This window comes from Engraulis encrasicolus, chromosome 18 (genome assembly GCF_034702125.1).
Source record: "Engraulis encrasicolus isolate BLACKSEA-1 chromosome 18, IST_EnEncr_1.0, whole genome shotgun sequence".
NCBI lineage: Eukaryota > Metazoa > Chordata > Actinopteri > Clupeiformes > Engraulidae > Engraulis > Engraulis encrasicolus.
In genome coordinates this window covers 6658402-6673401 of record NC_085874.1, presented here as the reverse complement: position 1 = coordinate 6673401, position 15000 = coordinate 6658402, and the positions used below count along the sequence as shown (strand labels likewise).

Below are 15000 nucleotides of genomic sequence, written 5' to 3'. Positions count from 1 at the left end.
GAAAATAGGTATCCTAAATAAAGTTAAAAGAATGTACCACCACCACCTCCACCACGTTTGAAGATGAAATGCATCTCTTAAGGGGGCGGCCATTAGAATGCAGCACACGACAGCATTTAAAGGCTGGTAAATAAACACTCAGTGCGTCATTATGAAAACATCTGGGTCATAAAAAGTAGGTCTGGCTGTTTGTATTATAATCATGGCTTTGTATAACTCACGTCTTAATTAGGTAGTGCGTGCATAGTTATTTAAACACTGAGAGAGTATGACCAACACTGACTGTTAAATCCAACAAGGGTTAAACACTGTAAAACGTACTGTGTAGCTTCTATGGCATCTCGTGGGTGGAGCGTACCGTATGTGTTACGAGACATTGGAGAGTTTCTGTGTCTGTGTCTTACGAGTCTGTGAAGAATCTGGTGTTGTGTGTCCAAACACAGACTTTTGTCTTCAACGCCGCTATTTCAGGGCGATAACAGGTCCTTAAATCGGACTCATAAATTCTTAGGTGAGTCAGAATCACGGTTTTCCCATTTACCGGGAAAAAAAAGAACTTCAACTCTTAAAAGTGTCTTGTCTCCACTGCTCGTTACAATAGAACAGCCGGCAGCCAATTATACTCCTTTTCAATGGTTTCTCCATCTGGCAGAAAGAATTGCGATAAGTCTTTCTTCTGTATCTAAATATTTTTTCAGTTTCGGGAAACTCAAAGCACACCGACCATGGCCTGCTGGGTTCCCATGGTGTTTCTGCAGCCATTTCCACAGCCGCTGACCTTGGCAACGCTAGTGTTTGACTCCCCGTACACTCCAGAATATCTCCATGTATCTAGGTTAGAGTGTAATTGCGTGTCTGTATTTTCGCTGTGGGCACTTGCTGCACTGCGCTGACACCGTGTTTCATGGCCTCTATTAGAAAAAAGGAACCCTAGATCCAGTCACTTGAACCCAGTCAGTTGTCACTCTCATTGTCATCCGCACTGTTACTTACAGCTGTTCGACCCACAAACCCACCCGCCACTCACTCACCCACTCACATCGTTTTCTTTCTTTCTTTCTTTCTTTCTTTCTTTCTTTCTTTCTTTCTTTCTTTCTTTCTTTCTTTCTTTCTTTCTTTCTTTCTTTCTTTCTTTCTTTCTTTCTGTCTCTCTGACAGGGCCTCCCTCTGCGCCCCAGAACCTGGTGTACAACATCAACCAGACCACGGTGACGCTGGAGTGGAACCCGCCGGCGGACGCGGGCGGGCGCAACGACGTGACGTACAGGATTATATGCCGGCGCTGCAGCTGGGAGCCGGAGGAGTGCTCGCCGTGCAGCGGGAACGTGGCCTTCTCGCCGCAGCAGGCGGGACTGGCCGACACCTACGTCACCGTCAGCGAGCTGCTGGCCCACACCAACTACAGCTTCGAGGTGGAGGCCGTTAACGGCGTGTCCGACCTCAGCCGCCGCACCCAGAGGCTGTTCGCCGCCGTCAGCATCACCACCAGCCAAGCAGGTAGGATACAAATGGCTCAATATATGAAGAGCTCTTTTCCAAAACGCTATACCCACCATTTTTGACTTTTTGCATTTTAATATTGGGATTGAATGTTAAGATGTCCTATCATCTATGTGTGAATTCTTTAAAACATACTTTAAAACCTCTATAAAAATGCATTTTGCAATGCATTTCAATGGAATTCCCAATACAAAAATGTCAATTTCCCAACATTCTATAAAATGGATATATCTCATTTTGGAAAAGAGCTCTTCATATGCATGTCAATGCTAGCCTGGTGTTCCTGTACCTGTTTGCTATGACTGCTGTGGGCATCACCAGCAGCCAAGCAGATTGGGTGCAACTGGCTCAGTGTGCTGCCAGCTTAGTATTACCAAACGTGTCTGCTCAATGGCTTGGTTGTGTGACCACTAGCCAAGCAGGTGGGGACAAATGGCTCAATGTACTGTATACATTACTGCTAGCCTGGTGTTGCTATACCTGTTTGGTGATTGATATACTGTAGTTGAGACCAGCAGACAGGCAAGTACTGTATGGACAAATGGCTCAATATTCTCTGTATACATCAATGCATTATAGTCAAGGGTCTAGGAAAAAGGGACTAAATATACATGCATACAACAGTCTGAAGTATGTATCATAGTGTAAGCGTAGTTTTAGTGTTCCCTTAGTTCAAATGATTTCAGGTGGTACTGGTAGGGATGTGTGGTTCCAGTGAAGCAAATGATGACGGTTTGTGGGTGATCTTGAAAGGTTTTGTAACTGGTCTCCTGAACGACTTGTTTTTTCACTCATGGTTCTACTAATGATGGGGCCTCCTTTTTATTTATTTTTGCAAAAAGTCTCTGATGGTGTGTCTGTTGAAGCTGTGCTGTGAGAGCATTTTTTTCAAAGGAGGCATTAATTTTCATGTGCCGCAGAGCTCGGTTTTCCCTGATTTCTGTGTGTTCCTTGGCTCGAGGCTACGTGCTTTGAAAGCATTGCATGAGCTACTTGTTGGGATAACTTCAGAAACAATTTGGCGGCAGCTTTGCAGCTATTCATAATTTGGCGTCGGATATGTGTTTCTTTTTTTGAATGTGTTGGTTGGATCCACTGTGTTCCACTTTGTAGCCACTCTGAGGAATGACAGTTGGCTGTCTTCAACATCGGTTCATCAGTGTAATGACGGAGGGACACGTCCCTCTGAGTCTGTGTGTGTGGGAGGCTGAAATATGAAGGTATTATGTGGCAAATGACTGTAAGATGGACCTTTATTTCTCTGACTGCAAACATCACTGTGTGCTTGGGTCTTCAGTCCCCGACACGAGAGGCCACGCATGCTGCTTGCTCGGTCACTCCCTCTAGGAACATCCACCCCATAATTGAAACGTTGTAGCCTTGGTGGCGTTCTGGTGGCAAAGGCAACCTAGACCCTTTTTTCCCTTTTAATGAACCATTTCTATGGAGCCACTCAGCGAGATCTCTTTTTTCATGCTCAAGCATCCATGAAATGCGATTTGCCTTAAAGTGTGGAATGACTACAGTCATTAATGGAGGGTGGCTTTCACCGCTTGCCCTGGCGGCATGTCGACAGCATGGTTTATACTACCAAACCAAGGCTAGTATAGCAGAACAGGAGGGACGCATGGGAATGAATATAGTACGCTGTGTAGTCAATGCTTCTCATATACATTTATAGGGAAATGGTGGAAAGTTATGCTGGTGGTTATAAGGGGAGATACTGTACTTTAAGGTTATGGTTGAGACATAACTTGACATTATATTTGTTATACACTTTCTCACTGGTATGAATGAAAATGATGAACTGATACAATCTTATTAATTCCTCACCTAACCTCGGTCTGGGTCTAATTGTTGGAGTCTATTGAGGTAATGTGTGATTAACTTTAGGTCAACTGAATTGCGCAAAAAGCATATGAGAAAAGCACCTCTGGTGTGACTGCCAGTGCCTTCAGCTAACCCGCTTAAGGGTACTTACTTACGCTTATACACAGAAAATATTTCTGTGTTAATTCCACACTTGAAGACTATGTCCAACCATACGTAGGACCATTAAGTTCCACAATTTCTCAGTGCTCCTTTTACACTGCAAAATGCTCTGTGCGCTTACTCCGTCATGCTAGCAGAAAAAAGCAGAGGAAATTGGAGGAGGAAGAATGGAGGATGCAATCATCAGAAACATCTGAGACTCTGGCAGTCTCTCCTGGCTCAATCTGCTGCCTGCCGCAGGTCAGGGGGGTTGCGGGGTGTATTGGGGGTGGGGGGATGGGGGGGGGCGAGAGAGGGGGGATAATTGTTGGCAGGGAGCAAGCCCAGAATGTAGTGCGAGGTGCCAAGGATGATGTATGTTCAGTGACACGGTGCATGACAGAGACACACTGAATTGTGCTGAGGGTTGGCCTGGCGAAGGACGAATAGGACACGTGCCCTTCTTTTTGAAGGATACAAACACAGAGAGAAGAAACGCAGTTCTTTTGGTGCTGGGGGAATATAGTACTGTATGTTCGTATATACCCGTGGCATCCCTGCAATACTTGAACCATTCTAGGCGCTTTACAAAGACTTGGTCGCACTATAGGGGAAAAAATCAATCATAGCTGGGCCATGAAATCTCTCTTCCAGTCACAACACTCCATATGCATTTTCTTTTTTGGCTTTTTGAATCTGTGTAGCAAGTCTTTGGGTAGGGCTATAAACACAGCGATGACACGGCCACACGTCCAGTCAAGCAGTTTGAAAGTTAACCATCAGTTCCGTTGTGTTGCAAATGGCGCGACGCCACACGTCATGTTGCATTCACGTGATGACAGACTTCAATGTTATAATCTGATATAGCAAGCTAAGAGAGAGAGAGAGAGAGAGAGAGAGAGAGAGAGAGAGAGAGAGTGCGTATCTGCGTGAGTGTGCGTATGTGCGTGAGTGTGTGTGTACATGTGTGTACGTCTGTACATATGTGTGTGTACATATGTATGAGTGCGTTCGTGCGTATCTGAGCGTGTGCGGTTGGTATGGAGAGGGAGGTGTGTCAACTGTGGGCGGCGTGAATGCAGATGGTTATGCAACTGATGGGGAATCTGCACCTCAACTAATTACACAGATGGAAGTGTCTTGGGTAAGGCGAGGAGGACCCTGAAAGGTGCTGAGTGCTTATTGTTCTCTGAAACCTAATTACCGTACAACTCCAGCTTAAATGAGCATAAATGGAGAGATTTCTTTCTTTAAAAAAAAATCAGGTGTGTGTGTGTGTGTGTGTGTGTGTGTGTGTGTGTGTGTGTGTGTGTGTGTGTGTGTGTGTGTGTGTGTGTGTGTGTGTGTGTGTGTGTGTGTGTGTGTGTGCGTGCGCGCGCGTGCAAGCTTGTGTATGTGTGTGTGCACACGTGTGTATGTGTGTAGTGTGTGTGTGTGTACGAGTGTACGCGACCATCACTATACACATGCGTTGGAGTGCCTTTTCTCCCATGATGATTGTGAGTCTGTGTGATCTGGGCAGATATTACATTTAGAACTCTAGTTGGAGTGCATTTCAATAGCCTTGGTCTCATTAGCCCCGCTTCAGCGGCCCGGGGCCGCCCGGGGCTCAGGAGAGTGGCCGGCTCGGAGCTGCCGGCCCCGGGCCATTTTTTGCCTGATCGGACTCATAGCCGACCCCAGGCACATTCAGGTACACGCCTTGTTTGTGAAACGTCAGTCGGGCACAGCCCACTTTCGCCCCAAATCACAGAAGGACAACAACAGAACAACGACAAAGAAGGAGAAGAAAATTGAGCAAACTCTGCTGGAGCAGGTCGCCGTTTGGCTCGTAGCCTACGGACAAAGACGACAAGAACTGCAAAGAAAATGACTTGCCTTTCAAGAACATTTTTATTACATGGCAAAGTTGTCGATTCAGAAGCTGTATGGGACGCAGCGCATGTTAAGAAGACAAAGACGCATGAAAATACGAGCAGCTCGACAACTGAGAGTGAACAGAAGGAGACGTGCGAACATGCCCAGTTAATCCCCCCAATAGCGCACAGAAGCATGAGCCCCGGACATAGCGAGACATGAATGTGCAGGTAATTGAATAAGTTACCATGTGAAAGGAGACCAAATCCCGGAGACATAGCACCTTCATCAGTTGCTATAGAAAATTATGAGCCCCGGACATAGCGACACCCCCTCGTTGCGGCGTGCCACCTGTCTATTCATGGTGAATGTGCAGGTAATTGAATAAGTTACCATGTGAAAAGAGACCAAATCCCGGAGACATAGCATCTTCATCAGCTGCTATAGAAAATGATGAGCCAGGGGAATAGCGACTATTTATTAAAGTAGCCACGGAAGTAGCGTAGCCTACAAGTCGTTCAATCTGCATAACATCGGTGTGTGTCCTGCAGGGAATTCTAAGTGTGCGCACTATGGCACATGTCTGCAAAACGTATGCCTATGGTTTAGTATGTCTGCAAAACATGAGACACTAGGGCAGCAGAGTGAGGATGATTTTAAATAGGCCTAAGTCAATAACAGCTGTGCTTTACTGTGTAATAATGTGGCTGCATGGGGGACTTATCGCTAAATTCTGGGCAAATTATTAGTTTGGGGTGTTTGGCTTTCTTATGGCATAATTTCATAAGATGCAACTTTGGCACTTCTGTTTGTGTTTTTAAAGTTATTTAGCCAACATAACTTTTTTTGTTGTTATCAGGGCATCATGGGCACCACTACACTTAAACTTGGGATGTCATAGCTAAGTCATGTCGGCTTTTTTCTGCTTTTAGCCGCCAACTCTTGTGCCATTATCGTGATTTGGCATGCTTTCCACTGGACACCAATAAAAAGTGTCTCACAAATACTCACACATGACATTTATGTCGGCTTATTTAGCTTTTGCGCTATTATCGCCGAAGGTCTGGTGGGCTATATCGCACGTGGGCTATATCGCCCGAGGTTGACCCCGCCTCCGAGCCTCGGCGGTGCTTGCTGGCCCATCGAATTCGACGGGCCAGGGAAAGCGGCCCTTAGCCCCACAACCTGGCCCGGCGGCCATCTTAGCACCTAGCCCCCTTTTGATGAGATCACCGTCAGCCCCCTTTTGTCCGGGCCAGCCCGGGGCTCGCCCTGCAGTGAGACTAAGGCTAATCAGTGCTCCTTTGTCACTTGACAACCCTCCATAGAGCTGCCAGGGTGCGGCCTCTATTGTTCGGGATGTTGTGCCGCTTCGTGCCACTTGTAAACAAGGTACGTTTGCTTTTTTGATTTGAGACATGTGATTGGGAATATTGCATAGAAGAACTCTTGATATTCATTCAAGGTTTCTTGTTTGCGTTTCCATCTACTAAGTCACTGCCTGTGGAGAAAGTGAGAGGTTGTGTGTGTGTGTGTTTGTGTGTGTGTGTGTGTGTGTGTGTGTGTGTGTGTGTGTGTGTGTGTGTGTGTGTGTGTGTGTGTGTGTGTGTGTGTGTGTGTGTGTGTGTGTGTGTGAGAGAGACAGAGAGACAGAGAGTGAGCGGGGGGAGATTATTGAGAGAGAGAGAGAGAGAGATAGAGAGATAGAGAGAGAGAAAGAGAGAGAGAGAGAGAGAGAGGGAGAGAGAGAGGAAGGTACAGAAACAAGATTGGCCACAGTTTCTTACTAGGGAGGCTGGAGCTTGAATTGTATGTCGACCTGGTGTGGAGGGTATACAGGTGAAAAAATAGCACAAGCCATAAGCCACATAACAAAGAGGTCGGATGAGTTACCGTGGAAATTGATTGTAAGGCCAAATGCACATATTGTGCAAAAGGCTCTACACCGAGGCCTGTTTATTTTTTTTATTTCATTATTATTATTTTTTAGTCGACATGGAGCAATAGTTTTGCCACCAACCAAAAAAAAGAGCCTCTGTGTGACTATCAGTGACTTCAAGTGTGTGATTTTGTAATCCACTTTGCAAGGAGGGGTTTCGTTTCAATCCGAAATGCATTATTGTGAATGCATTATTTATAGATTTGAACGTTTTTTTTCTTTCTCGGCTATGGCAACAAGCTGTGCTTTTAGTGAGCCAGGGGCAGCTACTTTGCATGCCTCTCCAGCCCTGTCTCGGTGCTGATAAGACCTCGCTAGATTTAAACAATTTATGGGTTAATCTCCATACATTTTCAACATTCTTCATGCTCCTTTTTGCAACTTCCGACTTAAAAAGGCAAACTGCACATGGAGCAATATTCAAACAGTCAAGGGGAGAGAACGAGGCGTTCCCTTAGCTACCTTTTTTGTGTTAATGGAAGGGGAAAAAAAGTTGGCTCGCATGAAAGTAGATTAAGCATTTCATATTGATCTGAAAAGCCTCTGTACTTTGTTGTGTGAGAGGGGGAAAAAACACTGAGAATGCAGTGCATTCAACAGTCAGTCATAGTATATGATGTCGGGCTTATGCCTCTTTTGTAGGTCTGTAGTCGTTTGTAATAGGAGGTGCGCTAGTATGGATTTTCTTGCCTAATAAAAGAATAAAAAATGAGATTCCACCATGGATTTGCATTCAGCCAGGGCAAACTTTCTTCTTTTTTCGCCGAACAATTTGGGCGGGCTGAGTGGTCATTGTGACAGGTTAAATTGATCGTACAGTATGTACACAGGTCATATCACTGCTTAGACACTTTGCCCGCCTAATACCTTGATCGATAATGTGTTCAGCAGGTTCAGAAAATGTGTTTTAATGTGGTGAAAATTGGACCTCCACCTCATGTTGTTGTTTTGTGTGAGTGTGTGTGTGTGTGTGTGTGTGTGTGTGTGTGTGTGTGTGTGTGTGTGTGTGTGTGTGTGTGTGTGTGTGTGTGTGTGTGTGTGTGAGTGTGTGTATGTGTGTGTGTTCGGTTTGCATTACCCAACGACCTACTCTTTTCTCCCTTCTCCCCTTCTTCTTCTTCTTCTTCTTCTCGTCTGGCTTTTTAAACGTCACCCAGCACAGCAGAGGCTGTAATTTGACGAGAGCTGGGCCAAGCGGTTGATATTCAGCAACTCCCCGCTAAAAGCGACGGTGGTCTCACCAGGCACAGTCTTTCACCACTTAACCTGTAGCTTTCTCGTAAAATGCCGCCCCGATTTGTCTGTCACCCAATCCGTCAGCAATGAATAATTTTCATGGAAGGTGCACTTTAATTACTTTCCCATTTAAATGGCATTATCGTGCCCTATCTAGGTAATTAATCTCCCCGAGTATCCTGTTTCAGCCTTTTATTGCTGGCAGACGACCCCCCCTCCCCACCACCCCACCCCACTCCCCAAATCCCCCTCTGAATCTTCTGTGCTTGAGCGAGCAGCGCCTCACCCCTCACCCTCACCCTCACACCCACTCTTCTTCATTCCCCTACTGACTCGGTCCCCTGTTGCATGGAGTGGACAGGCCAGGCCGCAGCATCCAGGCCCCCTCGCAGAGGAAACCGAGTAAATGAGCTTTTTTTTGGGCGTCATGCTTCCTCTGTCCCCAATGGCCCCAGCTCCAGCTCCAGCTCCAGCTCCAGCTCGCTCCTCGCCCCTGACGTGGCCGCCCTTTTAAGAAACACGAGTGCTTCCTGTTGTCTGGAAGCCTGCAAACGAGGGATTTGTCAACTGCCAAATGAATGTCAGTGGGAAATTTGTGGCAAAGTTGCTCCTTCTGTTGATGTGCCTGTCTAATCGTAATTCTACTGGGGTGTATTTCTCTAAAGCGTAGTTGTTAGCTAGTTAGCAACTTGGGTAGTTGCCAATGGGAAATTGCACTGAAAACGACAAAGTAGCTAATGAAGTTAGCAACTATGGTTCCGAGAAGGGCACCCCTGTATTGTACATATAGACAGAGACAGATGCACAGTTGGGCCTTGTTTGTACACATTGTACATGCTTGTTTTTTAAGACAGAGACTGTACCGCTTGTGCTTTCTATCGTTTGTGCCTTGCCAGATTTTTCTTGTCCAGACAGAAAATTGGACAGCGAATTTATGATGCTCTCGAGAGCATAGTTACGCGGATTCATTGATGGTGCATAAACAAAGTTACTTTTGAAAATGAAAGGAAGAACATTTTGATCAAAATACCCAGCTATGTGTAAACATTGTCACAGCAGAGAGAGCTACATACGTTTCAGTCTAAAATCTTTAAGGGTTGTAACAGACTCAAGGTTTATTCTTGGAAGATCTTAAAATCTTTAAGGTCTCAAAGTCATTATATTTGTAGATTAATTAATATGTGTATATCCACTATTCGTGTGTGTGTATGTGCGTGCATGCATGTGTGTGCGTGCGTTTGTATGAGTAAGTGATTGAGAGTATGTCTTTGTGATTACCTCTCAGTACACTTGTACCAGGCAAGTCATTGGCCCATGTTGTTGTATCTGCATCTCAGTTTCGTGTATTTTGTGGTTCATGTTTGCAAGGAATCTGTGTGAAGTTACACACTTGTGAAAGTTTTGTAACTTTAATGATTGGGATGTCTTTGCCTCGGCCGCCTGTGGGTTTTGCAGTTGAAAGACAATGCTGGCTCTCATTCGGTTTCATCTTTTGGCGCTGCGCTCCCACACTCCTCTGCACTTCTGATGAGGACACGCAGATCTGCTCAATTATTTACACGAGTGCGAAGCCGCTACAACAATGGTTCCTAGGGTTTACCGCATGGAAATGTTGTGTTAATGGCGGCAAAAACATTGAATCCTGCAATGGAGATGAGTCTCCTTTGTGTGTGGGAGAGGTAGTGGAGGGGGAGGCTTTCCTGTCGTATCCCCTGCGTCTAGTCTCTCTTCATACCTTGGAGCTTTGGTACCACTCAAAAATCTGAACTCCAAAGCAAAAAAAAAGACAAACAAACAAAAAGGAAATAACTGTTATGTAACCAGAAAACAGAGAATATTATGCATTTGCTGAATGCTTAACAGGACACAGAATTATACTGTATAGAAGGTGCTGCTGCTTTAGTTGGCTCTTCAGGAGGTATTACGCATGATGGTAATGGCTAGTCCTTTCACAAGACTAATTTTGTGTCTTGGGTGATTGTCCGTGGTGTTTTGAGTGACAGACACTAATTGCGGACAGCTGTCTGGCTAATTCAGGTGAGCAGCTCTGAACAATGCGTTCATGATGACATTTTTTCCCAATGGTCAAAGTGCTTTTGTCCGGTGACCATCAAAAATAAATGAAAATGGGATGATTGTGTTGGTGTTAAATGCTTTATTATCAGTACACCATTATGTCATATTTTCCTTCACCCAGCTATTTTTGTTATTAATATTTGTGTGGCTTTGTACAAAGCCAAATGTGCACCTCCCCCCCCCCCCTAGTTTTTTGTAAGACGATCATGCATTCCAGTCAAACTCATACTATTATTGAGATCACAAATATATGGAGCTATACTATCTGAGTATGGCATGCAGTGTCTTGTAAATCTGTCAAACTGTCTGTCTTTCTGCCTGTCTAATACACACACGCACGCACGCACGCACGCACGCACGCACGCACGCACGCACGCACTCATGCACACACACACACACACACACACACACACACACACACACACACACACACACACACACACACACACACACACACACACACACACACACACACACACACACACACACACTCTGCAGTGCATAGTAAATCTGTCTTGCCGGCTCGTTGTCCCTCTCCACATTCTCCCACCTGCCACTACACCCCTCACCCCCACATAACATGCCGGGGTTGAGTGACAGACCCCACACTTAAGACACAACCTGCAGTAGATTGTCACCATGGCACACAAAAACGTGTTTCATTTCCTGCCGAGGGGAAAGGCACCCTGAGAGAACCACAAAAAAAGGCCCACCACACCGTGAGGCATGTCATCGTGACTAATTCCCCACAAAATGTGTGCTTTTCCTGGGCAAACCAGACCTCCGTTTTCTAGGTACTGGTCAGTGGCATGTGAGAGGAGGAGGGTGGGGTGGTGGGGTGTGTGCAAAACAGCTGTGGTATTTGGGGGGCGCTTGTAATTCAGTCTGTTGTAGTTGCAGTGACAGGTAGAAATGTAACATGCTCGGATCCTGAGAAGCAACTCCAGGCGTCTAACGTTGGAGATATTTGATATCTTGCCACAGTCTATTTTGGCCTGTCACAATATCTCTCTGCGGCACGATATCACAATGCTGCCACACTGCTCCGATTCCAGTGATTGGTGCAAATACAGTCAAGCCGCTTCTTCAAATCGTAGACACTAAATCAAGTCGTTTTTGCACAAAACCTAATCTAATATTGTGAGAAAATTTTGTATGGTTTTGAGTTTTTTTTTATTTGTATCGCATTGATTAGCATAATGATGTGTTATTTTTTGTCAGAAGGAAAAGGAAATGAGAGGTATGATGGTGGTGGGGAGGAAAAAAGTTATTCTTTTCCATCTCTCACCGTCTCATCAACATACAGTCTCCTGTGGAGAGGGGAACTAATTATGTCTTCAGCCCCCCTGGTTTCACCATCCCCCCTCCCCTCCCCTCCTCCCTCACTCTCTCCTTCTCTCCCTCCCTCGCTCCCTCACATTATCACCAATAGAAATGATAATGAGTTCAAGTCACGACCGACTATGCCATGAAGGGGGAGAAGGAGAGAGCAACCTATAGACCCATTTCAGACGAGGAGCTGCCTAGCAGTGTCATTCGCACCCTAACCCAAGGTTATGATCAGATGGTTAGATGCTGTGGTTAGATTGAGCCGTGACTAATCTCCCAAGCTCTGTAAAGTGTCTGCCTCCATGTCAAAACACGACTGTAGGGCCGCGGCCCCTAAAGTTGTCACTTGCACCTGCTAGTTCTCATCAGCTGCAAGCTTCCTCACCCCTGTACATACGTACGTTCCTTGTAACACTGTAACTGTGTTCCAAGTACGCTAATTCTTTTTTTTCTTTTTTTTATCAAAGCCAAGGGAATATATTCCAACCATCTGGCACCAGGCCTTTAATGGCGCCGTGTAAAGCAGCAGTAAAAAGATTATGACGCCCGAATAGGGTGTGTGTGAGAATTCACTTGTATACAGATGGGAGTTACATCTGGCACTGAAACTGTCAGTTAGCTAGGACTTTGAATAGAAAGGGAGGGTTTGGGGGGTGGCGGTGGTCTGGGGGCGTGAGGGGGGGGCGTTGTGGCCTCTGTAAAGTTCTTTGGCTTCTGTGGCTCTGGTTTCCCCCAGCTGATCCATCAGGTCCGGTGAAGTCATTACTAGATTGGAGGGGGCCTTTTGTTATAAATCCCTGGCCAGTTGTCCACCTCCTCTGTATTTTTCCAAAAGTATTTTTGTAGCCTATTAACAGTGTGTGTGTGTGTGTGTGTGTGTGTGTGTGTGTGTGTGTGTGTGTGTGTGTGTGTGTGTGTGTGTGTGTGTGTGTGTGTGTGTGTGTGTGTGTGTGTGTGAGAGAGAGAGAGAGAGAGAGAGAGAGAGAGAGAGAGAGGGAGAGAAAGAGAGTGAGAGAAATAAAGTGAGTGAGCGTGAATGTGAGTAGGAGTGTGCGTGTGATACCAGACTTGAAATAAGTCATGCGATGAGTTAAATTCTACAACCAACCTTGTCTTGTTGTGCAACCTTTTGCAAGGTGTTCTTTGAAGTTTTAGATTTCACCATACATTTCTTTCAAAAGCTGCTCTATTCGTACAAGTGTATTGTAGCCACGTACATGGTCAATTGATCTGACAGAGTAGAAAATACATCTAAACTATTGACTCTGAGCTATTGATGTGTAAAAACAGCTCTCCATTGTCATATTGACAGAGGAACATTTATTTAGTAGATGGAACATCTACAGATGGAGGAACATCTATCAAGTAGATGAAACTACAGATGAGAGAAATACAAACTGTTACCAAACATCTACTTTTGCTTAAAAAAGACCTCTTCTTCTTTGCGGAAAAACATTGCTACCGTTCACTGGGACTTTCAGAAGACTGACTGTTGAATGCAAAAATAAGTTTAGAAGTGCAGCCATTTCAAAGGACTGTACGAAACAGAGACCGTGTATGTTATGGCTACAAGAAAGATGAGGAGTTTAACCTGTTTCTTGGACTGTCTGGAAACGTTCTGTCTTCAATGAATGTTTTTGTCTATGGTAATGTGTCTCTTAGGACCTGTGTGAGAGATTGGTTTGCACAGTGTGTATAAGCTCCAAAAATACACTTACAGTAATTGTTTAACAAACAGCAAAAGAGGAAGGATAGAGTGGGATTATAGTGTACTTGTGCTAGTCGATTGAAACGTTGCTGTTTGTTAAAAAAGAAAGTATATTCCCGAAGCTCATACGCAGTGTACAGACTACTCTGTCACACCATTGTCTACAACTGTCTGGTACCTGAATTACTGCTTTTGTGGATGTGCACACTATAACTTTCAAACATCTCTCAGGATTTACCATATGATCCTCTTCCCAAAAAAAACACACCAGGTCTGTTTCCTCTGTGTTATTCTCCAAGGTACAATGGGATAGAATTGAAACCTGGAAGACGTCATCTCCTCTGGAGAAAAAAAGGCATTCAATTCCATAGGGTTGGTCAGAAGAGCATTGCTGGTTACACTGTGTGACAGAAACATTGCCGTATTCAATACTGTAGCTATAGACATGCTCATCTCCTCAATTATCATGTGTTCCAAATTTCAGAGGCACGTGTCACATGGAGTGAAGCTGAGAAAATATCCCCAAAATATTTTAAAATTTCTGTTTTGTGATTAAAGTTTTTTTTGTGTGGAATGTGCAAGTTGAGATCATTACGAAGCTACGCAACGTTCAATGAATGTCCTCTACTCAGGTTGGTATTGGTGCCAACCCTTATGCCTATGGCAGGAGGTAGAGGTCAACATCCAAACATCCAACATCAACATCAACGTCCAAACTAAATGAAGCTATTGTGATATATTCAGTATTTTCCCACACTCTGCTGTTTCCCTCCATACCACAAGAGACACATACATATATTTCTTCTCCTGAGCATATTTAGGCATCTTCAAGCAGGCATGTAGTGCTGTCTCAGCTTTGCACTGTAACCCTTTTGTCCGTTTGTCAATAGTCATTAGTTTGTCAGAATTGCTGCACTGGGAAAAATAGAAGGGTGTAAACTGTGAGATGTAGAAAAAAAAACAGTTTGATTGATTCGAGACGGAGATGAATATTGACAGACCAATCAGCACATGTGCTCGCTCGGGTTCTTCCATGTGGGCAGAGCAACAGGTTCTACAGCAAGAGGTCACACAGAGAGTGTCTTCGCATTAGCTGTTACTTTTGTTACCTACCAGATTACAGAAAGCAATTCAGTGTAAATGGAGTGAAAGTTCCTTCATTTGCATAATAATAAGGACAACATCCCTCCAATTAACTGACAACCATGCAGACCTGGATGGTCTAACAAAACCTGCCTGGCTACACAAAGGAGGGATGCGAATTGCAGCCGTCTGCGAGTGTGTATTGGGTAATTGGGAAAGAGGGGCTGCGAGAGAGAGAGAGAGAGACAGAGAGAGAGAGAGAGAGAGAGAGAGAGAGAGGAGAGGAGGGAGACTGCGATGC

At 45.0% G+C, this 15000-nt stretch overlaps 1 protein-coding gene across 3 annotated transcripts in view; it reads left to right on the top strand.

The window, feature by feature from the left end:
* The window catches only part of epha7 (eph receptor A7), an 80015-nt gene that overhangs the window by 29979 nt on the left and 35036 nt on the right, over nucleotides 1-15000 (top strand). For all 3 annotated transcript variants that reach the window (XM_063222884.1, XM_063222883.1, XM_063222885.1), the window contains exon 5: nucleotides 1159-1497. In XM_063222884.1, the coding sequence (XP_063078954.1) occupies nucleotides 1159-1497 (339 nt within the window). The remainder of the gene's footprint in view (nucleotides 1-1158; nucleotides 1498-15000) is intronic.